Source organism: Schistosoma haematobium, chromosome 3 (genome assembly GCF_000699445.3).
Source record: "Schistosoma haematobium chromosome 3, whole genome shotgun sequence".
Taxonomy (NCBI): Eukaryota; Metazoa; Platyhelminthes; class Trematoda; order Strigeidida; family Schistosomatidae; genus Schistosoma; species Schistosoma haematobium.
Genome location: NC_067198.1, coordinates 44,824,345 through 44,851,065, shown reverse-complemented (window position 1 = coordinate 44,851,065; position 26,721 = coordinate 44,824,345). Strand labels below are relative to the sequence as shown.

Sequence of the window (26,721 nt, the reverse complement as noted above, 5' to 3'; positions counted from 1 at the left end):
ATTACGAAAAGTACGCTAATTTTACAAACATCATGTGTATGAAAACATACACAAGGTTACTGTGAAACATATATAAGGAATAAAACTGTCATACTGAACAAACTTTAAACTTGATTGGTATAAACATATCAATTAGGAATAATGTTGTAGAGAAAACTATCGTACTGACTAGAGTGTTACACTGAGAATAAAATCGATATCGAAGTGTCACATACGTCAGTAAATATTACACTAGATTTGAAAAAACTGAACTTGCCTTCTCATTCCAACTTGTCATATTGACAGTCGTTAAATTAAGTATGTTCATTTAATTAAACTAAGTGGTGGCCAGCAGAGTCCAATCCATGTAGAGTGGAGACAGTTATTCACCTCAGACAATCGATGAAAGGTTGTGTAAGATCATAGGCCGATTGAAGTTAAACAATAACACCGTTGGATGCCATTTCAATGGTCTAGAAGTCAAGTTCGCGTTCGAGACCGAAGGTCCTAGGTTCGAGTCCAGATTACAGAACTGTGGGTGTGCACTACTGAGGAGTCCCATAATAAAACGAAACGACTGATCATTGCCTTCACGTTTTCAATGGTGGTCTAGATTAGATCGACTCATTAATTCAACTATTTATAAACCAGATATGTTTATTTTTCCAAACCATCCAGCTCAGAGGACAAAACTCCATCAAATTTTTCCAAGTGTTATGACCTAACTTTAGCTAACCATGTTGTTCTGTACTTAACCTAAATATACTGAAAAGATAAAATAACGGAAACCGATTATGAGATAATGAGGAAAATTGTGGGTATGCCCTAAGCTATCAGTAAACATGGTCATTTCATTTTATGTGTGTGTGCTGTGATACTGCCCGAGTGCCCAAACCGAAGCACGTGGTTTTCATAGTGGGCCACACCCCGAGCCTTTGACCGAAAGGTCTGATCCACAAGGCAGTGGAGCATCGTGAGGAGATGCAGTCCCATGGTAGCCCGTGACCAATAATTGGTTTATACGCCATTTGTTCCTTCAGGATCCTGGTTGGTTTGAACTCAGGGTTTTCCAAAATCCCTAGGTGGACTCACCGTGTCTACCGGCCCGTTTAAAAAACCGGACGGGCCCTCCCCACTCTCGGCCGTACCAGGGCATTCGGTGGTAACCTATCAATGATAAGAGCGTATAGTAGCGTTTAATTTAACAGAATACTCATGGTTTGAAAATTTACAGTGGTAATCACTAAATATCCATTTTTCTGGTTGATTCTAGTGGAAGCCTAAGAAAGTAATGAATTTTTCAATAACATGAATAAAGACAACCTATAATTATACAAACCAAGTCGAACACGATGTAAAACATTTAAGTCAACTAGTCAGTTACAAAATTAGATTATACACATTAACCAATATGACGGTTCAAGTAAAACATATGAAAAACAAATATAATTAACTATTAAAATCACTGAAATTATTAGTATAGGGTTAGGGAGATTGTTGAGTTTTTATTGAAAACATGAATCGATCAATGTTAGATCATCACGGGAAATCTGGTAGCACTGGACGGTCATTTCGTCCTAGTATGGGACGATCTCGCACGCGGGATTCGAACCCAGGACCTTCGATCTTGCTCACGAATGCGATGTAATGTATCTTCTAATTAACTGACTTTCGTATATCTATTATAAACGACAAACGTAAATATGTGGAAGATTAATCAATGACGGCGGAAAAGGCTGCAAGAGAAGGAAATATGAGAGAACTGTTTGACATAACAAAGAAACCCTCTGGAAATCACCGTAAACCAGAACGACCAGTGAAAAGCAAGGACGGCAAGGTAATCAACAACATTGAAGAACAACAAAACAGGTGGGTAGAACACTTCAAAGAACTCTTGAATCAACCAGCCCCACTGAACCCACCCAACATCGAAGCAGCACCCACGGACCTCCCAATCGATGTTGGCCCACCAACAATTGAAGAAATCAGCATGGCCATCAGACAAATCAAGAGTGGCAAAGCAGCAAGACCGGACAACATCCCAGCAGAGGCACTAAAATCAGACGTAGAGGCAACTGCAAGGATACTCCACATTCTCTTCAATAAGATTTGGGATGAGGAACAAGTACCAAGAGACTGAAAGAAAGACTTCTAGTCAAAATACTAAAGAAGGGCGATCTCAGCAAGTGTGATAACTACAGGCGCATCACTCTTCCCTCAATTCCGGGAAATGTCTTCAACAGGGTATTGTTAAACAGGATGAAGGACTGCGTAGACGCCCAACTTCGTGACCAACAGGCAGGATTCCGTAAGGATAGATGGTGTACAGACCAAATCGTAACTCTACGTATCATTGTGGAACAATCAATTGAATGGAATTCATCACTCTACATCAACTTCATTGGCTACGAAAAGGCATTTGATAGCGTGGACAGAACAACGCTATGGAAACTTCTTCGACATTACGGCGTGCCTCAGAAGATAGTCAATATCATACAGAACTCATATGATGGATTACACTGCAAAATCGTGCATGGAGGACAGTTGACAAAGTCGTTCGAAGTGAAGACCGGTGTCAGGCAAGGTTGCTTACTCTCACCCTTTCTCTTTCTCCTGCTGATCGACTGGATGATGAAGACGTCAACTTCTGAAGGAAAGCACGGGCTACAGTGGACAACTAGGATGCAGTTGGACGATCTAGACTTCGCAGATGATCTGGCTCTTCTATCGCAAACGCGACAACAAATGCAGGAGAAGACGACCAGTGTAGCAACAGTCTCAACATATACAAAGGGAAAAGCAAGATTCTCCGAGACAATACAGCATGCACCAATCCAATCACAATTGACGGAGAAGATTTCGAAGATATAAAAGCCTCTACATATCTGAGCAGCATCAATAATGAAGAGTATTATATTTAAAATTGAAGAACATCTGAGACTCAAAACAGTTGACAACCAACATCAAAGTCAGGATTCTCAATACAAATGTCTAGACAATTCTACTGTATGGAGCGGAAACCTAGAGAATTACTCAAGCCATCATCCGAAAGATACAAGTGTTTATTAACAATTGTGTATACAAAATACTTCGGATCCGTTGGCCAGCCATTGTTAGCAACAACCTACTGTGGGAGAGAAAAAACCAGATTCCAGTGGAGGAAGAAATCAGGAAGAAGCACTGGAAGTGAATGAGACATACATTGAGGAAAGCACCGAACTGCGTCACAAGACAAGCCTTCACATGGAATCCTGAATGCCAAAGGAGAAGATGAAGACCAAAGAATACATTGTGTCGAGAAATGGAGATAGACATGAGAAGAATGAACAAGAATTGTATGGAACTAGAAAGAAAGGTTCAGGACTGAGTGGGTTGGAGAATGCTTGTCCGCAGTCTATGCTCCATTAGGAGTAAGAGGCGTAAGTAAGCAAGTATATAAGTAAGTTAATGATCTCTATTTATGGCAGTTCATTGAACCTAAACACATCCAAAATAGCTCCAAGATTACAACCAATTTCGGTAAGTAGCCAAAATGTTTACAAAATAAACAACTCCGAGTTCTGTACAGTTAGAAAACAAAACAAAAAACAAATAAAACCAAATGACTATGCGTAAATCTCATAACATCCAAGTTATACATGAGAATTGGAAAATAATTAGTCGTAAATCAGAACAAATAAAATAGAAAAGTCTAATTGACTTATTATGGTATACAAAAAAAGTGATATTAATTACCAGTGGCAAGAAGTCAAGAGTTGACAACTACAATAATGCATTTACAAACTCATATGAGAGATAACACTAATAATTTTCAAGTCTTGTGGAACATGAATAATACAAATAAACTAACTCATTTAACTTTTATAAATACATAAGTGAATAAACTTTGTTTCCACAATAGTGATTAGCACCATTGAACAATTTTTTTTCTCCACTCTTTTCAGTTTATTTTAAAGACGGTATAAAAAACAGTGGAGTGAAGAACTACTACTATTTGTTAACAATGATTAAGAATGATATTAGTTATTGTTTATATATGTTGTCTGTATGATCGGTTAATTGTTTAAACTACAAATCAACATATACGTAAGCATTCATTCATTTGACTTGCAGTAAAAGTCAGATAGTGATTCAGTGAAAGGGATTTGTTTCATAGTTTGATCTTAGACAATCTAAATGTCTTGACTTCGGTCCTCCAAGTAATTGTGAATGTACTGTAGTGACCTACTTTTACCAAGAGAACGCGATTGATATAATGGAAACAATTATTATTATAACCAATTGTACTAGTGATTGTTTTACTGTACTTGTTTAACTGTACTAAAAACATACATTCTTCCGTTGACTGTGAATTTGCACGCTCTCGGTTACGCTCACTTATTTTATTTATTTATTTCAACACATAAATATTGGTACAAGAGGGCACCAAATATATATGCGCCACACCATATTTGTGTGTGGGCTGTGATACTACCCGGGTGCCCAGACCGAAGTAGGTGGTTTTCTTAGGGCGCCACACCCCGAGCCTTTGACCTAAAGGTCTGACCCACAAGGCATTGGAGCATCGTGAGGAGATGCATCCCCATGGTAGCCGGTGACCAACGATTGGTTCATACGCCATTAGTTCCCGCGGGATACTGGAGCCCATGTGCACCATTGGTTTGGAATCCGGTTAAAGCGCCGGACATTCGCTTTTCGTCCACTCATTTTCGTAAACAACACCCCCGCCACGAGAGGGCAGTGAGTCGGACTTCCCTGAAAGAAGCTGTATACGCGTGGCCGTGTGAGAGTATTTCGAGAGGGAGGGCGAACCCACCCCACTCTCGGCCATACCAGGGCATTTGGGAGCTCAGTAGTTCCACTTGTACTCTTTGGCACGATTTTGGTATTTTTTCGATACTACGAGATTCCCAACAAATATTTCTTATTGCAACCTTCAATTGCCTTCTGATTTTTGGCCTACGGAGTGATCTAACGCAGTAACTGGCACGTAGTTTCACTGCAGTGGTGATCATAATCAACCGCGACTCGACACCACGCCACAACGCTACAGTACATTGCAGAGAATTCCTATTCAATGCTTTTTGATTTTCAATATGAATTCACTCAGTACTAAAGACATAAAAATATGGTAAACATGGTTTACTAGCTAATGATTAATCAGTTTAACACAATCACATAGTCACGTAATCGAAATAATATCCAACTCAATGAATAAAAATTACATCATTGCTTAGATTTTGACCTGGTATATATAATAACAGTGACTGTTGTTTGTCTTACATCATTAACAAAGGACAGTACAAAGTTTAAGTATCATTGAAGTTTACAGGATAATTTCAGTTTGGTAAAAGTGCTCTTTGAATACTTAAATCTGATTTAAACATTTTGGTATGGACAACTTTGAACTGTAAAGCAATAGATGAATTCTTATCATTCTGTTCCAGATATGATAATACACTTTCTAAAAAAACTAATCCATACAAGTTAGGGGAGAAATCGTAGATCCAAGTAATGTAACAATACTATGTATAAACTGCACGAAGTGTATTTAAATCGCGTTTTGGGATACCTAAATGTGCAAAACTGAACTTTCAGTAAATTGGGATGATCCTGTTTGCCTATATTTAAACTTCTTAGAAAATGGGAAACCAACATATATTTAGCTTGATAGTAAGGTGCACTGAGAAGGTAAATGTGATTAGTCATTGTTTAAAGAACACTTAAGTAACTTCTCTTCATCGGGATAGTGTATTTACATAATATTAAATCCACAACGTTTTGGAATTATCAGTTCTCAACTATGCCTGTGAGATTACATTTCTTTCGTTGAATATTATCCGATAGCTGTATGTTTGAATTTCACGGCCCTTGATCCTTCCACTTTTTCATTTTGCATAAATCAAATAACCGTCGGCAATTTACTCAAACCGCCCGCAGTATTCGATAGTCAGTGTCGGGTCAAATAGCTCAGTAATAGCATCTCACACAGCGAGGATGAGTGATAAGGGTCCGGATCCCATGTAAAGAACCAGTTGCCCCACGACTAAAGGTGCGCCTTGATGATGAGTACCAAACAGCACGAAATACATGTTCAGGGCTTCCTCCGACTATCTTTTAGCTTAGACCACAAATTGCAGTTCTTTGCAAACCCATCTCGAATACTGTATTATGATTATAATCAGATCAGTAATAATGACTAGAAAATGGAGAATATTTGTTACTATTTACTGACTAATTATTGTCATGTCAGACAGAGGAGATAATACCTACTCAGTGGTAACATCGACGACTGTGGTATAGATCAAACTGAACGGAACACATTATTCTCCTGGAGACGAGAAATGTGATTGACTGTCGAATAACACTAAGGCTTCATCCAGATTGTTCTTAGCCACCAAAGACATTGGAACTTAAACCTGCCCAGTGATAACGGACATGAAAAACGTGACATGTTACTGTTCAATGACCAATTAGTGTAAACCATAATATCAAGTTTTTTTCTGTCAACGAACAACATTAACCACTTGTCTTAATCAAACCCGCCCTTAAGAACCTGATTATTCGAAACAACAAACCAATCGCTACACATAAGAATAGTTCATCTGTGACTGTCTATAGCTGCTACCTTGATGTTATAGGCCGGTTTGCATATTGCAATGACACAGACGAGCTATACTGTCGGTTATATCTTAGTAAAGGTTAAACAACGGACAACTTCTGACAACCATTGATGAACTAGTATGATATATATACATATATATATATATATATATATATATATATATATATATATATATTCTTATCGCATAACTATTCAGTAACTGGATTATGTATACCTATATATTGATGTCTGAACTCAACTTGTAGGGCTAGGAGGAAAAAGGACCGATAAGGAAGCTAGGCTGCTCATACCAGTTGAACGTCATTGCTTTAACACAGTGCTGAGATTGTACTCCGATTGGTGAATAATTCACGTGATAATTAGCCGGAATTAAAATCACAACAGTTGGGACACTCGTTCGTTTGGTAGATAGATCGGAGAACAATAAGACTAGACAAAACAATTTAAGTTTCAAAGGAGAAATCAGACTAATGACTGAACAGGGATGTGACGGTGGCAAGATGTTTCTCTCGGACAACTAGTATCTACAGAGATGCTGCCTTCCCATAAGGGAAGGGAGGCATTAAAATGTTCTGCACTAAATGTGCACCATTTCACCTTGTTCCGCGGATTTCCATCGCTTGCGGTATGGTTTTAGAAGTATAAAACTAACACATTATGAAATGCTATAAAAAACCCGTGTACGATCGACCTCAAGACAACTGCTTTTTACGGTTTACGTTCACGGTCCATGTTGTCCAGATCACTACCTATCTAGTTTTCTGTTCAGGTACCTCATAAAAAGTACACTCCCACAGTTTAGGCAACCGGGGAGTTGAAACCACCCATACACCATTAAAAGCAATCAAAAATCATGTTCTGACTAATCATTTTACCGATAAGTTGTAAAATAACACAACCGAAAGTAACAGTAATAATATTGATAACAGTAACAATAGGCCGATATATATATAAGCATGAGTAAAAATAACTAAATACTCAACATCATCGTCAAATTCAAAGATAAACATGAATGATAGAAGCATGAACATCGAGAGAAGAGATAGAAAATAGGAAAAAGAAATTACTGTGCAAGTTAAATTAGAATTAATGATAAATGTGAATATTGGTAAGTTGATACCAATTTAATTTGTTTTCTCTTTAAATTTTTCTATTAGTTGATGAGATAAAACTAGATTTGGATGGATTCATAATGGAATTATTAGAATTGCTGAAATTATCATTAGGATTATTATTGCCACTAATAGTAGACGTGGTAATGGTGTTGATGTTAGCATTAGTAATAGTAGCAGTGGAAGTGGAAGCAGTAACACTATTCTTGTTATCAATGGAGACAAGTGTTAAGTTATTTTTGTCGTTTGTGTTATTATTATTATTATTAGTATTAGTATGACTACTACTGCTACAGCCACCTCCAGTATTAATATTATCTGATTGTACATGACATTGTACAGCAGCTGATCTTAATGAACAGAGACAATTATTTTGTGATGCTAATGCAGCATTTATTCCATCATCAAATCCATCATCACGTTCTTCACTTCCAGTAGCTGGTCGTGCAAAATCCCATATTAAAATAGTATCATCATGTGATGATGAAACAATTTGAAAATCATCAAATTGTAAACGAAACACACGACCAGTATGCTGTTGTAATGTATGAATACATAATTGATTTGGTTTAGAACGAGGATTGAGTGCAGCTTTTAAATTCCAAACTTTAATTTTTCTATAAAGTAATTAATCAAAGTGAATTAACAATAGTGAATACAATTAAAATGTAACAAATAATAATAATAATCAAACAAATTAATTTTCTTAAAGGTTTCAAGTACCTCTTGACGACTAATAACCAACAGTTAGTATAAAATCTAATTATGGTGAATTGTAGTTAAATAACTAACCTCTAACCAATATCTTACATATATCAACATAGTGAACATGATTTCAATATAAATAGACTAGTAATTAAATAATAATTTGATCGATACAATGTAATCCGTATTAAAGGATTAGATAAGCATAAGATTAGTGACAATGTTATTCAATGATCGATTAATTAAAAATATGCCCCAAATGCTCTGGTACGGCCGAGAGTGGGAAGAGTCCGCTCTTCCTCTCGAAATGCTCTCACATGGCCACGCGTATATAGCCTTTGCCAGGGAAGTGCTACTCACTGCATTCTCGCATCAGCGGTGTTGTTTACGAAATCGAGAGGATGAAAAACGAATGTCCGGCGCTTTAACTGGGTCGGTGGACATGGAGAGTCCACCTGGGGGAGTTGGAAAACACAGATTCCAAACTATTGGTGTACATAGGTTCCATTATCCTGAGGGAACAAATGACGTATGAACCAATCGTTGGTCACCTGCTACCATCGGACTGCATCTCCCCTAAGAAAACCACCCGCTTCGGTTTGGGCACCCGGGCAGTATCAAAGCCCTCACACATATCAAACAAGGTCTGTCTGGCGCATATGTAATTGGTGCCTCCTTGTACCAATATCTACGTGTTAAAATAATTAATTAATCAATTAAAAATATAGTGTATCTAGAGTTTATATATATATATATATATTGCACTGTTCAAAATATGTCAGTTCCTCTTATTATGAACATATTGTACATGGTGCGACTTATAGAGTGAGTAATGATTAAAGTTAAGCATAGGTTATGTAATAAAAAAAAGAGCAGATGAATAATTGAAGTTATCATTTTCAATGTTATGGCAGCACACAATACATACACTCTTAATCGCTAATATTTGCTAATCTTTCCGCAAACTGTTGGGGACGTTAGATCCTTAGAACTCACTTGGAAAAGGACCAAATTGTTAGGTTTGAAGCTAACACGAGTTCATTTGACCTGCAAACGAGAACAAAGACTCAGTGACCAAGACCAGTAAGCTAGCTATTTGATGCGTCCCAGCCCCGCTAACTAGAGGGAGAAGTCCAAGCTTGGAATGGGAAAGTATATTCTGCAAACAGCCAGAAACGAGCGATAACAACAAACACAATTCAAAACGTATATTTACATTGCAAAACCGTCCTTGGGGAGAGTTACAAAATAGCATAATAAAAGACGCAACGGAACAATGGCATTTATGATTCTCCCAAGTGGGAAATACAACATGAAGGTGACAAGAGCGCCTTTGACGCGAAAACAAAGAAATTCAAATTTTCTAGATAAAATTACAAAATTAAGTCCTTTCCCAAGTGAGTTCTGGGAATCTAACGTCTCCAACACCTGGTTAAGGAAAGTATAATTTTCGCAACTAATGATTAGATAATTTAGTTGGTATAATTCGGAATCAGTAGCAATGGTGCAGAAGCACTCAATACTCTTCCTCTTACCTTAGATATTGACTTTTAAAATCATCCTACATATTTTGTTCAACAAATTAATTTTTAGTTGTATAGAGACGTATTGTCTATGCTGAGTGTTTCTAATTTCATTAAAACTGTCATTGTTTCTACTGCTCTGGGATTTGTCTTGATACTTTTATTTTTCTGTGCTGGTGTACCATGGCAGCTCGAATCGACAGATATATGTGCCAGTTTTTATGCCACTTATGACTGATTGATTGTCCTTGAGGAAATTTAAAATACATAGGGAAACTTTCCATACATTGCATACAATATAATAATATTAATATTAATAGCAAAAACAACACTTACCCATCATATGCACCTGACACAATACGTTTAGAGTCAAAGCGGATACACCGTACTAGTTCTTCATGTCCTTCAAGAACTCTGAAACATACACCAGTCTCAATATCCCAAATACGGATTGTATTATCGGAACTTCCGGAAACCACTAATCGATCACGATATTGTAAACAAGCAATACCTCGACGATGACCTGTCAATGTACGCACGTAAGCACATGTATCCGTAGCCCAAACCTATAATTATTTGAAAATCAATCAAACAAGTTGAAAGTCTAAGATGATTGAAGTTTAATCAAATAAGACATAATAATCTGAAAATAAATATAATAAGTTTACTCACTTTGATTGTACGATCACCACTAGCTGAAACAATGTACTTATCATCGAAATCAACAACATTAACAGCAGCTCGATGTCCAACAAGAACTTGACGTAACTGAACATCTTTTGGCCAAGGACCCATATCCCATACTGCAATACTGCGATCCTAAAATTGATGAAATAATGAAACAAAGGGAAAATATAACTTTAAACACTGAACTTGTTGATATTATAATGTACGGGAAATGTAATATTTCCTGAGAACAATCAACTAATCAGTTAGTTATAAAGAACTTAGAACCTGGCATATATGTGCATTACACCAAGACGCTACACTATATAAACACAACCAGAAAAAAATTATCAAGAAGAATGACATAGTAGGTAGTATCAGTGGTAGTAAAATAAATTATAATATAGAATATATGACTAGAGAAGAAAAAATAAATTCACTGAATCAATGGTGTGCTACAGAAAACACACGTTTAGATTACCATTTTGAAATTTCTAAGCTACATATATGAAACCACAACCTGATACTCTGAAGTTTGCATTCTTTGATCAGTTGAATTTTAATGATACTTTTAAATTTTCGATAAATACCAATGCACTTCATACTGTAGCATTGATGTTAGTTGGAAGTGTATATAAAACCTTCCATTTTCTCACTATTTAGCTGGAGTTTTGTTGTCTGAGCTGGATGATTTAGTTGACCAATCAAGATCGAGATCGACAGGACAAGCTGTGAGTCATATGTTGGGAAATCCGAACACTTCACTTCTACCTGAAGTTTGTGCCAATGACGTCATTCAGAAGAACAATGAAAGTTCTACGACCAAACCATCCAGCTCAGAGTGTGGAACTTTACCTGAGATACAAATTTTCCACACCATCTCGAATTTTCTATCTTCTTAATTATTAGAAGTATGCGATAAGAGAGTAATGTATCAGAGGTGAAAACATGCTTAGGTGTTTGCTGTTATGATGTCTAGTTTTCAAATCATGTGGTCGACACTGATAGTAATAATGAAGTCAAAAAATTACAAGTACTAAAGAAGATGAAAGTATTTTGTCAAAGATAACACTCTTCAAATGAAAATGAACTAAAAAGATCATAAGTCTAGGATACATTCACTTGATAATCGGAGTTATTATCATTGTGTATTATTTTTATGAAGAAACCTATATCTCATTAAAGTTAACATGGTAATGACAAACAGTACTTCTACAACTAAGGTATCTAGATAACAATGTATAACGATTACATTCATTGACGTTACATGATAGTGCAAATTTTTATATACACAAAATCAGATTAGAACAGGTTAGACATTTTAGATAAACCTAATAGACATTGGAGTACGGAAGCTAGTTAATTGTTGATTACAACAATCACTTCCTAATGTTTTCTATTATTTACTACTAATGCTATTACTACCTTCACAAGGCTAGAATTTGTCTTCACAATTTCATCTCGCTGTATTACTGTGGTGTGACTACCTGAACCGATGTAATATGTTGCATATGACTGACCGATCGCTCCCAATCATCATATTTCAAGGTTAAGAACTCACCCAACCCAGACTAATTTGACTTTGGCCAGTAGGACTCAATTACCACAAGTACGTAAACATGAACATGATAATTGAGTAATCATGTTAAAAGAAAGGCAACTAAAATTTTCATAAGACACCTCTTTATAACTGGGGAAAAGTATGATATAATTAACTCCGCCTGTAGCTCTTCCAGGGTTACTGCTAGTCCCGAGACCGGATTAAGGAGAGTTTGGCATGGGGTCAGTGACCCCATCCCGTAAAAAACAACCTTGCTAAAACAACGCTAACCAGAATAAACAAATTAAACCATTTAAACTCTGGCCTGCAAGTTGAAGGATCTTCATTCAGAAGAATTATGACGTCTCATGATGAAAGCCGATATTCTTCGAAAGTAACGGGGCCGATGCTCCTTCTAACAACCAATCGATCACATTTGTATCACTAAAACATTCAGCAGGTCAATGGAAGACGTGAGACCCATGAGGAGCTGACATAGATTCAGATCATCACCTGACTGTAGCCAAGATGAAACTGGAGCTAAAGAAGAAATGGACAACTTGGGAAACAGTAATAGAAAGGTTTATTACAGTCTTCCTTCGACATACTGATAAAAACAATGAATTCAAGATAGCTCTCAACAACATCTTCCGAGCCCTACAAGATCTACTGAAAGAAACTACTATGTAGGACAATTGGAACGGGATAAAAGAAGCACTAACTTCAACCTGTCAGGTTCTGGGAAGCAAGAAGCATTATCATAAGTAACGCATCTCTATCAAAACCCTGGACAAGATTCAAGAAAGGAAGAACAAGAAGATAGCAATTAACAACGGTCGAACAATGACAGAGAAAGTCAAGGCACAAGCTGAACACTCTATAGCATTAGAGCTGACAAGTAGAAATACATGAAAAACCTAGCAACGGCAGAGGAAAAAGCTGAAAGAGAAGGAAATATGAAACAACTATACGACACAACGAAGAAACTGACGGAAATATAGTACACCAGAGAGACTAGTTAAGGACAAAGAAGGCAAGTCAATCACTGAGATTCACGAACAGAAGAACAGATGGGTAGAATACTTCGAGGAACTCTTGAATAGGCCAACTCCACTCAACCCACCGAACATCGAAGCAGCACACACAGACCTCACTGTAGTTGTCACTCCACCAACGATCAAAGAAATCAGGATGGCCATTAGATAAATCAACAGCACCTGATAATAAGCTGAAGCACTGAAATCAGACATAGAAGTAACTGCACAAAGGAAGGCCAAAAAACACTCCGTCGAGAATTCGAAGCAGACTGTAGTGTCAGTTATTATGTCAAGCCCATATACCTTATTCTAGCTTCCGGACATCCCATTTTATTCATTCTACTCGAGCCATACTTTGACCTTGTTATTTATCCGCTTATCAATCTAGACTGTTTTTGTATGAACGTATATGTGTGTGCCCTTCTTATCCCATTAATCACATGTCTGTATCTTTATTTTGTCTGACTATAAATATTGAGCAACGCTTGACTAAAATGGAGTTGGCTTCCCAGCCATCTTCCATACGTGTCATTTTGCTTTGCTATGTTTCATTCGCTTCATGTACGAAATATATGTATTCTCAAGTCAATTTTCGTTATTCGACTTATTTAATTCCGTTATTGGATAACGCGATTTAAGTCGACGATGATATACGAGAATAGGCGATAACAAACATCCATACGATCTTAGAGTCAGATCCATGGGGCCACCAAAAGACATCAAGAGGATGAATAGCAACTGGAAACAAGTGAAAAGGATTGTCCAAGACAGAGTTGGATGGAGAATGCTGGTGGACGGTTTATAATCCTTCACGAAGGGTAACAGACATAACTAGGTAAGTGTGTATACTTAATGATGGGTGAGTCATAAACAATGTAGCGCCTAGTGGAGATGCGAGTTAGCTCCAAGGTGCAATAACATACTAGAACAACGAGAACAAGTTAGCAAGATGTGTAGAAAAAGGACCAAAAATTGCGACCCATTCTGAGCCATATCATCCAACTTCTTAAACCACTCGATTGCGTTTGTCAGTAACAGTCCGCACCTACCAACAACACACCTCAGATTAACAATCAATGATTCCATGTAGTGATATACCAACTGTTGACTTGGTCAACCCTATCTTTCTTCCAATTAACTCCTACAATATTAAAAATTGATCATTCTTCAATATAACCAATGTTATTGAAGAACTATTTTGTCATTTCAATAAACTTTCCTGGATTTTACAGTAAGGTGCATTATGATGATGAACATAGTAAATGTTGTTAAAGAATCTTCATTCAAAATGGCTACTTATTATTGTACTGACATGTATACATGATATAAATCAGTTCGAATTTAAAATTAAAAAAATGGATAACCTGTAAAATAATCCTCAGGATGCCTAAAATATTACGTGACATCTAGAAAGTAATATATTCGAGAACACATCCACAACTATACAAGTTCACTTAATACAACGCCGAATTGTGTGTTCACAAATTCATTTCTACCAGCAAAATATTGCATTATTTATTTATTTGAACACATAAACATTAATGCAAGGGGGCAACAAAATGAATATGCGCCACACAATAAAAATGAGTTTGTGAAGGGATAGAGAAAGGAAGGTGAGTATGATAAAAAACAACAAAACTGAATAGAAATTAGTATATAGGAGTGAAATAATAATAGTAATAGCAATAACAATAATGATAGTAATATCCTCATTATTATTATAACAATGATAATGGGAGAAGCGGTTAAGAAAAATACACACAGTAGAATTGCCGCTAGCTTCTATTCTGGGCCATGTTTGATAACGTCTCCAGCCACTGTGTTGCGCCATATCTAGGACCCCAGCGAGGGGGTAATGAAGGTCCAATAGAAGTCAGTCCTATACAACTTTCACGCCACGAAACCACATCATACATTGACCACCTCTCCGCTTTTTCCAACCAGTCCTAACATCGGCAAATTATGAATGACGTGGAGACAACACCTGTAGTACATCCCATCTACCCTATTTAGAGCTATGAGAAGTGTATTAGATACGCTGCGGATAAATAAGTCGTAAGTTTGCTTATTCTAATAATAAAATTAATGTAAAATACAAAAATAACACAGTCTAGGAGTAATCCATTCACCAAGAAACTTGTGCGCTTTAATGTAGAAAACAAATGTTGGGTTTTAAATATATGAAAAAGGATATGGTTTATATCGGATCACCACTGTTCTCCAGCTATTCATCAATATATTGATTTACTATTATATGAAAATGAAAACAAATATTTGCATAAATGCACTTTTAAAAGAATAAAAATAAACAATATGTCGCTTACTTTTGAACATGTTACTAGAATATTATTACGAAACCGTAAATGCAGCACAGCTTCAGCATGATGATTAATAACATTTAAACAGCATCCAGTGGATAAATCCCATAAACGAACTGTTGTATCACTGGAACCACTGATCAGCAAATTCCCGATGTATTGCAAACATAAAACGGAACCTGAATGTCCTTCAAGGACCTAGATTTTTTTTTAAAAATAATCGAACAGGAAAGTGATACCTAAACAAGTTGCTTTCATCAAAGTTTAAGTTAGATGAAAAAGAATGCAAGGGTCTGTTGATGATACAATTTTTGGAGCACTGATAAATAAATGAATTTTAAATATTGAAATTGTAATATCTGAACTTCCCTACAATTACTTCAGTTTGTGAAATGGGGTACCATCTACTAGTTATAATACCAAAAGATGTTAATCACAGTAAGATATATGATATTTAGGTTGCATTAATTCATCTAATCCATCTTCAAACACCGAATTAAAAGTATTATTTGTGATAAAACGTTCTTTCATATCATCTGAATAAGAACAGTTTGAAAGATAACCTTTGCTTGCACAATCTGAATTAGGTCTAAGGGCAGATCTTAAAAATGTTCAAAACAGTAGTTGAAAGTAGAGAATTTTAGGTTATAAGCTGATGTAAACTAACACTGTCTCCATGGTTAATTTGCTTAGAGATGAATATATCGACGCTCTAGTGAAAAACACCGGTTTATGGAATTGATTGACTAATAATGACATTATAAAAAAGTTGCAAATTAACATGGATATTACATGCCGATTGAATGGTACACTCAGATATATACAGACATAACGTTCATTTTTATCTGATCTCAAAATAAAATGATTAATGTTACATTAAATCACATGTTTATCCAATAGATTGGCAATACACTAAAAAGAAATGATTTTCCAAAATTAATCCAGTGTTACATACCATATAGGTTCTAATGGTCATTTAGTTTTGTGGAGCAAGTGCTCGGAATAAAAACAAGGAAAACATAAAATATGAATATTATGAAAGGTAGTATTGTTAACCTTTACATAAAATAGTGTTTTTTACACTAAGTCAGTCAGCTACAACGTAGGAGCAGGCACATATATGCATCGGTTCAAGTTGCCACACATCATTAGCACAACAACATGAATACAAAACTCATAGAAGTAGTCAATTCAATGGTAGTAATTTATAAAAGAAAGATTGTGTATAAGGATATAGTACAGGAAGAAAGAATTAGTTCGTAGAAATAAAGGTATAAAGTTTACGATAACCCATCAGTGAAATCGACTTAGAATAAATCCATTGGTTTTTTTTTTGTGACCCTTTGGTTCAAATCATTAATAGATGTCTTTGCTGTTTCCACAGCTGATTGTACATCTTTCCAAGCAACATCTGGATCAGCCTCGTTTCCAGAACTATCTAAGTGTGACCTCAGTTGTTCATGGAATTCACCTTTGGCTTCCTCCTGTATCCAGTAGAATAGTGACTTCTAACCCCTGCAAACTACCCATTATTGTTATAGGATATACGGATTTAGAATAATATGAAGACAAATGACAGAAACTAGTGTCACCTTGATTCCAGAATTTATTATGCCTTAGATGGTAGTTGGAGGTAGTCCCTAGCCTAGACTTCTCTGTCCGCGATTTGTAGAAGGGCTTTTGCCGGGTGCACTACGACAGCACTTGCTACACATGCCACCAAACAGTTTACAGGATCTTAAAACCACAGTCTTTCGTTTAATGACCGCTGATAAGTTAGCAAGCACTTCAACTGCACCCTATTCGACAGCAACGGCTATCGGAGAGTCTAGTGTATCGCATCAGTGTGACTCCGCTCAAACTATTTCCGTCTAGACAACCGCTAAACTCCGCCCGGAGCCTCTCCGGGGGCTACCGCCGGTCCCAAGCCCAGGTAGAGAGGAGGGTTGGGCATGGGGTTAGCGACACCATCCTGTAGAAAACTAACTCGCTAAAAAATGCTAACCACAAAAAATTATTCAAACCTTTTAAACTCTGCCCTGGGAGTCAGGTGTTCATTTAGAAGAGTTATGACGCCTCATGATGAAAGCCGAGTTCCTTCTGAAGTTACGAGGCCGATGCCCCTTCTGACAACCAGAGCAACCACTTATTTAGGTACGTGGAATCTTCGCACAATGTGGGACACCGGGAGAGCCTTCCAAATTGCTGCAGAAATGCGGAGATACAACCTATAGGTGCTTGGGATCAGTGAAACACATTGGACGAAAGTTGGACAACAACGACTAACCTCAGGAGAGCTTCTGTTATACTCCGGCCATGAAGAAGAAAATGCCCCACATACACAAGGAGTTGCATTGATGCTGTCCAAACAAGCACAAAATGCACTTATAGGATGGGAATCTCATGGACCAAGGATCATCAAATCCTCCTTCAAAACAAAGAAAGAGGGCATTTCAATGAACGTCATCCAATGCTATGCGCCTACCGACGACTTACAATGAAGACGCTAAAGATTCATTCCACGATAGGCTGCAGTCAATCATCGAGAAGTGCCCAACAAAGGACCTGACCATTCTGATGTGAGATTTAAATGTCAAGGTTGGAATGGACAACACCGGATATGAAGACATCATGGGATGACACGGACTGGGAGAAAGGAACGAAAATGGTGAGATTTGCAAACCTATGAGCCTTCAATAAACTGGTCATAGGCGGTATTGAATTTTAAAAATTTCAACAACTTACTTGTGTACAATGGTAACCGTCGGAACATGTTGCTGCATTGAAACCTTCTTGATTTGGTGCTTCAACAGCTGCTCCTGCAGCCGTAGGAGCGTCACTTCTCACCCTGACTTTATGCCCAGACTCATCAGGATTGGGAGTAGTAGTACAATCAGAACTAGATCCTTTATTTTTATTGATTGCACAAATGTTTGGAATTCTTTGCCACACCTTAATAGTATCATCTCTTAGACCGCTAACAATTTTATGCTTATCATACTGAAGACAATAAACGCCTTTTGTGACATCGCTTCGACATGGTATCCGAGTTAAATGATACTGACCACGGGTCCAGTTATCTTCGACGCGCTGAACAGAAAAAACGGTGGACAATTTGTCAAAATTAAGCAAGGAAATAAAAATAAACGCAGAAATCTGAGGCTACTCATTTACAATAAATTACACTTAACTACATAAACGCTATTATTTACCTAACGACACCAATAGGACTACTGATACTACTAGTCTAAATGACAATGATAGTCAGCAGCTGAAGACCACAGGTAAAAAATTACCACCAATGCATCGAAGACTTTAGGTGGCACGGCTCACAATCATTAAAAATGATATAAATGGATCCATCCTTATCTTTCGATTTTGAATTTCAGTAATCCCTCATACATCTTTCTGAATCACATTTTAATTGTTTTATCTTTTTTATTATCATTTTTACTACATTTCGATCTCGTTTGTCATTATCTTCATTAAATTCATCTCTCTGTAGTGATACATACAATATGGTAATATGAACTGATGCATATTTGTTCAAGGTTCTATATTTAGTATAATGAACTGATTATTAACTACTGAAATAGTTTTCATTCCAAATACTTAATATACACTTGCAGTAATATCTTGTTATAAGAAAACAAAAATTGTAAAAGCCAAAAAAAACATTAAAAGGGTAATTATCATATTTTTTTACAATATGTACTGAATACATGAAGAAGAAAATCTCAACAACAACAACAACAACATTAACACAAGACTACAGAATGTGAACAGTTTAGTTGGTTTATACACGAGTAGAATATAAAAAAAGGTAGAATGCAATGAAACACATGTGACCTAAAAATTGGATGAAACAAGTGTCTACATAGAAATAAATAAACTGAAATAAAATTAACAAATATTTATTTGACTAGAAAAAAAAAAGATTCAGTAATATAAATAGAAAAATGTTATCGAATGAAAGAGAGAAAAAATGTCGAAAATACTTGTCGCTAACTAGAACAGACAAATAGAGACAGGCAAACATTATCAATATACATTAGCATGAATAGTTGCTAACGTTATGAAAATTCCCTATATACTTATATTGTAACTGATTAGATCATATTTAGATGAAAAACAACCATGACCTGTTACAAATTGGATGATATTCGTTAAAAATTTATAGATACTACAATCATACTAGTAATTGTTAATACTGATAAGTAGTTTTTACAGGAAGAAAAATGAGGAAAATTTGATGCGCAAAAAGAACTGCAGAATATAGGGTTAGAGGTGGATGGAATCGTTTAGATCCATTTTTATAATATCAAAGGATTATATCTTGACAGACAGGAAAGCTTTCATTTTCGTTGTATACAATAAAAGCTAAGAAATTCAACTTTCTACTCAATAAGTTACTTACAAAAAAGTTGATTACAAACTTGCATAACCATAAGCCAACCATTTTAGTTATGAAAAATTTTCTACAATGTTTTATCATATCGATCATCATGATAAGTACAAAGAAACTAATAAACTGATTAAATATTTGAAATACTAATAAGGGTAAATAGCTATCCTTTTCATATCTCCGATAAGTACAGGATGAATAGAATTAAAGTTGTTAAAGGTAAAAAGTTGCCACCGATTTTCTAAACTATTACGTGTACTTCGATCTCAACGTCCTATAGAACTGTAGTGGAGGGACGATTTAAAAGTTTAATTACTAGGCGCTTAACCGTTAAGTTGTAAGTTCATAACCACTTCAAGACTGACCACAGATAACACTTGAAAGCTAATCATGACATTATTGTATGACAACTAGAACCGATGTACATACTTATCAGGTTCTACGTTGCACTGAATGACTGACTCACTGTTACAAGCGCACACAACCGTTAAGTGTTAAACTGAACATGACTTTCTACATGACGTGGCTTGTGAATATAGGTGAAACAAATGCACAAAGACTTTACCATAAACAAAGCTAGATCATAGTAAAATAAAAAAAGCGAGAGAGAAGTAAATAAAAAAGCTTACTGCTATATCACGAATTATGCGAGGATAAAGTTGTTTGTAGAAGCGATGGGCAAACATAACTGTTTCGTAAGAGAGTGCATCATGTAGATCTGTCTCCATGGAAAAAGAAGTTGCACTCACAAGCCGATGATTTAATCCATCATTCGCATTATATGGGCTTAAAGAACAACTAGGTGTGTTGGATGCATCGGTTGTAGAATCTCTTGAAAATGGGATACTTTGAGTTCTCGATACGTAGGAGTGTGTATCAGTAGGATATATTAAGGAATGTTGAATGTCTGAATGACACTGGCATACTAGAGATTGCTGACGATTTACACTAACAGTTGATTCTAGTTTCGGAGAAAGTTTTGATGCTTCACATTCCATGCAAGAATTACTATCAAGGAATGGGGAGAATTCAGTTAGTTTATGCCTAACACCTATGGGGACCCGACGTCGCTCGAGTAATGCAGGTAAATAAGCTGGATCAGAGTGGTCAATAAATTCAATCCATCCTCTACGTTCACACAGCCCATGCCAAACTGGATCAGTAGCTACACGACAAGCTAGTAGACGACGCCACAGTTGATACTTTGCAACACTCCACTGCCATCCTCTAGAAGCGAGTTCAACTGAAAGAAGACTAGATGCATCTAGCTGGACTAAAATCATTTCAGCAAGATAAGGAACACCGCGATCTAAGAAATTATTAAAAAATTCAGAAACAGATTAATGATTTTTGAAATGACTGACTGATCAATATTCTATTTAGACCAATTGTGTGCGAAAATAGTTCGATACACTTTCAAAAACATGCTTTTAGAAATACACCTACATCTGATATTTATGGCCATCATATCAAGTTATGTAAATTCTATCGAGTACAACTTCTTTTAGTTTAAACACATAAAACGTACTAGATATCGTACTAATTCATGTTATTTATGCAATATGAACTAATATTAGACAGTATTACAATGTATACACATCAAATTCCCATACAATTTCTAGAAATGTATAAAGGTGACTTATCTAAAAGTTGACAAATAACTCAGTTCTGGCCTGATTTTCTACTGACTAAAAGTGATAACGTGACTAGTAAACTAATTGATAAACTTGAAATGCCACAGATTTCCAAAGCAGTAGCATTCAAGTAACGTCGCGTCACTAGCATAGAATTTGTTTAATCTTATAGATTGTGCAAGTTTACTTACTTTGGAGCGCAACAATAAAATCACGCTTTAGGAGAGGTTCTAAGAAATCATTGATTTGACTTTGTTGAAAGTGAGAAATTTTCGACAACAGGTTGCAAATGAAGTCAACTTGGTCTCCATTTGACCAAGAAGTAAATGTATCAATGCAGTTTTTCTTCTCCATAGAAACTGGAGAGCTATTATTATGCAGGCGCTTTTTCTTTTGATCGACAGGTGTGCTAGTATCAGACGACGGCTTTGACCGTTTGATATTGGAAATGCAAGTACAGTGAACCTAAATAAAGGAAAAGTTAAGAACAAAGCGAAATTAGTAAAGCAACTGTGAATCACAATAATTATAAGCAGACGATCCATCAACGAACAAATCGGGTTTGATTATCAAGCTGATTCTGTGAAAATAACTATACCAGGACAAGTGATAAAACGCGAGTCATTCAGTGGCAGAGTTTGACAATGGTGTCCTTCCAAAATAAAAAAGTTTCGATGTTTTTACCACTAGTTTTTTGTTAAGGAAACAACAAAATTAATCCTAAATTAACAGTTAAGATATATCATAGCTGTAACTGAGGAATAAACGACTTTACAAGTTAGTTAGTTAACTAACCTAGGAACAACAAAAACTGCGCATTAACTAGTGAGGTAAGACAAGTTGCTCTTTGCTTTTTCTTAATCCACTTATATCTTAGTAACAATAACACGTAAAGGTGGAAGATGACCAGAGATCAGTAATATGTTTCAAAACTATTCCAGTCGATGAAGGTTCAGAATCTTACCGACCGAACTGTTATAAATTTGTACTGCTTATTATTTATTTATTTAAACACACAAACATGGGTACAAGAACGCACCAAATAGACATGCGCCACATAAATCATTCGATAGGATACTGACCGGGTGACCAAACCTAAGCAAGTGGTTTTCTTAAGGGGTCACACCCAGAGCCTTCGACCTGAAGGTCTAATCCACAAGGCAGTGGAGCAACATCAGGAAATGCAGTCCCATGGTAACCGGTGGGGTTTACCTGTTTGGGGTCTGCGCAACAACCGTGATTGGTGGCTGGAAACTTTGAGCGACATTACTCAGAATCGTTAACAATGGCGCCGATGAATCCACCTATCTTTTTCATGATTTTGAATTTCAGTATTCCTTTATACATACTTTTCCACTTTGTCTTTGCGAACCACACTCTCAATACTCAGTCCTGCTCGTTGTTATTGATGCTTTATTATCCAGATAGCTTTTGCTATTTACTTTGTTAGTTTTATTTTGCCGAGTAAATATGGTAATTGCAACTTGGGCCAAAGCACACCTGTGCTGTGTTCTGGATTGATAACGTCTGACTTAAATGAATGTTATTTCCCTAAGCATATCCATGATGGAAATAATTACCCATAGTATAAAGACACTAAAACATGGGAACAAAGCACTTGTCTATTCGGTATATCAATTACACATAAGTTTCTAAGATTACGTTAGGAACGACATTCAGTAAAACTACGCACAGTTTACTACCAGTATAGGACTGGTTAAGGTCCTAAAGACGACTTGGCTTAGTGGCCCGAAACATTAACAGAGATTGCTTAGAATAGGAATCGATAGCAGTCTTGTTTTTCATAAAAGTGAGAACTTCTTAAGCTGGAATATTTCCTGGTTTTATTTTTAAAGACTGATTTTTCCTTGTCATAGTCTATTTTCATTTTCTTATTTCTGTTCATTTTTTTCACTTGACTGTACTCAGCCCTCTTCCTTCACTCTTTCACAATTTCACCTAGTTGTGTGACTACTTGTACCAATGTGTTCAAATCGGTAAAAAAGTTATTTTTATGGACGTTGCAGACGGTGACATGTGATACCTTCACAAAAGATAAGAATCCGAAGTTTATCATATTTATGTTCTCCAGTTCACGAAGAGCCATAATATGAATATCGTAAGTTATGTAGCACTCATCAGGAATGAAAGGTATTGTCATCCAAAACTTGATAAGTCACGTATTTCCTTCAAAAGACAAATGATTGTTACTTAGCATTGATAGCCACATTTGTCAGAGGTATAAGGGACTTTGACACTTATCGGTTCTCCGCATCATGGATGGGCATCCCCTCTGTCATTTTGTAGTAGTTAGCGAGTGACGTAATATCTCCAGACTGGGAACTAGTCCGTATTCTGCGGAAACGAATGAACCATTAGAAGATTCGAGAGTAGTTAGAGTACCTCATTGTCGAGAAATAACAACTAAATATAACTTTATTAAGCCATGTGATACAAGTCCATACACATATGGGGAGTTGAGTAAGTTACGAACTTCTCGTTGGCTATATGAAAGTAGTTTTGTAACGCCTAACCTATCTCAAATAGAATACCTGATAATCTATGATTACCAAGTGTTACCATTATCAGTAAACAGAGTGAAGCTTGATATAAAAATTCATGGTATTAATAATAAACGTATAGAGACCTCGTGAGTGTTGAAGTGAACGAGTGGTCTGTATTGAGACCGGGTTTGTTATAAAACAGCTGAAGTAAACTTCTAAGAAATAATAGAGGGTGGAACTTTCAACACTAACATGTACAGTAACTGGAGCTCATAGGAGTTAATAGGCGGTTAACCATCCTGTGACACAATCCTACATTGTGGGATTGTGGACGGTTTTGATTTACTTTGATATCATCGTATAAACCGTGGAAAATATGATAAAACTACACTAAAATGTTTGGATAGTTCGAAATATGCCAACTTCCCTGATGTGGGGAAATAGCTATAAAAAGCTTTGGGGAAATGACACAAAAACACCAAAACTTCACCAGGTTTGGGGAAATCCCCAGAATGTTTGGGGGAATCTTGGGTTCCCCACAATACTTCCTCAGAACCCTATAAAGCTTTAGAGGTTTTCCCTAAACTCTAGGGAGAACTACCATATTTAGTATGACTTTGGGGAAAACCCCAAAATTTACCTAAAGTTCCCAAAATGGGGATAACCAGTAAATTCTTACAGATCAATAAGAACCAAGATAGAAATGCTAGTTTGAAAAGTCTCCAGAGCATTCTAAAGTTACGGAAGACCCAGGGTACTGACCGATAATGATATACTCAGGTCAAAGCAAATTAGTTAGGTTAAGTTGCAAATCAAACTCAGAGCATCACATATATCATATTCTAGTCCTACGCACGACACATGCGGTGCGATATTGACCTTCTGATATGTCTGCTTACGTTTTCAGATAATTCCCGACAGTTTTCACACCCTCGGTCAGAGCAAATATCTCTATGCTGACCAGCGAACATACTCCTATGAAGAGCGCAAGTTTCAAGTTGTGCAGCTAAACAATGTCCAATGCGCATATTTCAAACTAGACAATTACTGTCCATCAGTAACACTCAGTTCCAGTTTGAAAAGAACAATAGGCTGGATTGCCTGTTTTATTCATAACAATAGTGTTCTCATTTGATCCAACTTTCGTTTAATGCGTCTAGAGTGTTGGGATAAACAAAATGGTTCTAATGGTTGTGGACGGAATAGGAGAAGCTTTTGTATAACAAGCTTCTGTGTCTAATAGTAGTAGATCACCAATCCCTTCAGGTAAGAACCTAAGTATATTCTTGATAACAGAGGGAAATGTATTTCGAAAATCATAATAACATACAATCTTTAGTCCTTAACAATAAGTCAAGTTTGTAGTGACCCACTTTTATCAACAGAACGCGATTGGTGTAATAGAAACAATTATTATCATAACTAACTGTACCAGTGGTTGTTTTACTGCACCTGTTTGTTTAACTGTACTAAGAACACGTACATTATTCCGTTGCCTGTGACCTTGCACGAATTCGGTTACGCTCAGTAACCACACGTGTAACCTGTCACGATTTCGGTATTGTTTCAATACTAAGGGATAGCCAAAAAATACATCTCGGTTATAGCCTTTAACTGCCTTCTGATATTTGGCCTGTAGGGGATCTTATCAGTTGACTGGCACGTTGTCTTCCTGCAGTGGTGAACATAGTCGAAAGTGACTTGACGCCACACTACAAGTTTTCTCTTACAGGATTCCTGAAAAGTCGGTTGCACATGTAGCAGTAAATAAATCCCCAAAATAAATAGCTCTGTAAGTCTTCGACATTGGATGCTGACTACATTAGTTTCAATGGACTCATCTAGATGAAGGCGCTCAGTCACTCATCCTCACATCCCCTGCAATCGCTAGCCAGTCTAGATCAGTCCATCCTCGATACATTGATAAACTATCAAATTTATCATCGAACCTCCTCGCTTCTGTCTTTTGACTTCATTTGGTGGGTACTATTAATGGCAGTGGGTGTTACTGGTTAAAGCGTTGCCAAACTCCGAATACCTGTGGCGTCCTTCATTGATGAGCATAACGTGATCCAGTACACCAAATCGCAAATTGTGAGTCTCTTCCTTTCTGAGATTTTATATATCATCGCCCTATTTTAACTTTTTATACAATTCGTAATTTTCTTCTTTTTTCACTCGTTCATTCTCGTACTTGATATTTCACCATGACTGAACGGACACCCAAGGTACTTAAGTTAAAGTCCATGTCATCACCTTCGTTTCAAATAAGTCCCTTCTGGCCAGACAACATCGAAGCCTGGTTCTGCTATGCAAAGACCGACTTCCACGAGCACGAAGTGAACGACACACATACACAATTCCTCGCAGTAACCAGGGCACTAGCGCGCGAATTCAACAGGTACGTAACACCTGGTATGTTTACTAGTAGTGTTTCAGAACCCTACGAAACACCTAAACAATCTATCCTTAAACGCAGAGATCTAACTGATCGACAAAGGCTAGACCAACTCCTTAATAACATCGACCTGCAACACAGTTCTGCGGCAGACATGTTACTAAGAACGAGGGAAGTTATAGGCAAAAGAACCTTCAGTGATTGCCTATTCAGACAACGTTCCTTATCTGAAATTCCTCAACAGGTGAAAGCTACTCTGGTATCGTTCCAAAACA

The 26,721-nt window shown here is 36.7% G+C and overlaps 1 protein-coding gene across 1 annotated transcript; it reads right to left on the bottom strand.

Annotated features, from left to right (window-relative positions):
* Nucleotides 1-6,923: 6,923 nt before the first annotated feature.
* Nucleotides 6,924-25,076, bottom strand: FBXW11 (F-box and WD repeat domain containing 11; the record flags this gene model as incomplete). The annotated part of the gene is made up of 8 exons (XM_012937228.3): nucleotides 6,924-8,333; nucleotides 10,281-10,510; nucleotides 10,617-10,763; nucleotides 15,512-15,703; nucleotides 18,251-18,595; nucleotides 20,540-21,219; nucleotides 21,736-22,009; nucleotides 24,948-25,076. 8 exons carry the CDS (start codon nucleotides 25,074-25,076, stop codon nucleotides 7,745-7,747), a joined length of 2,586 nt encoding a protein of 861 aa, XP_012792682.2. The 3' UTR covers nucleotides 6,924-7,744.
* Nucleotides 25,077-26,721: the final 1,645 nt, after the last annotated feature.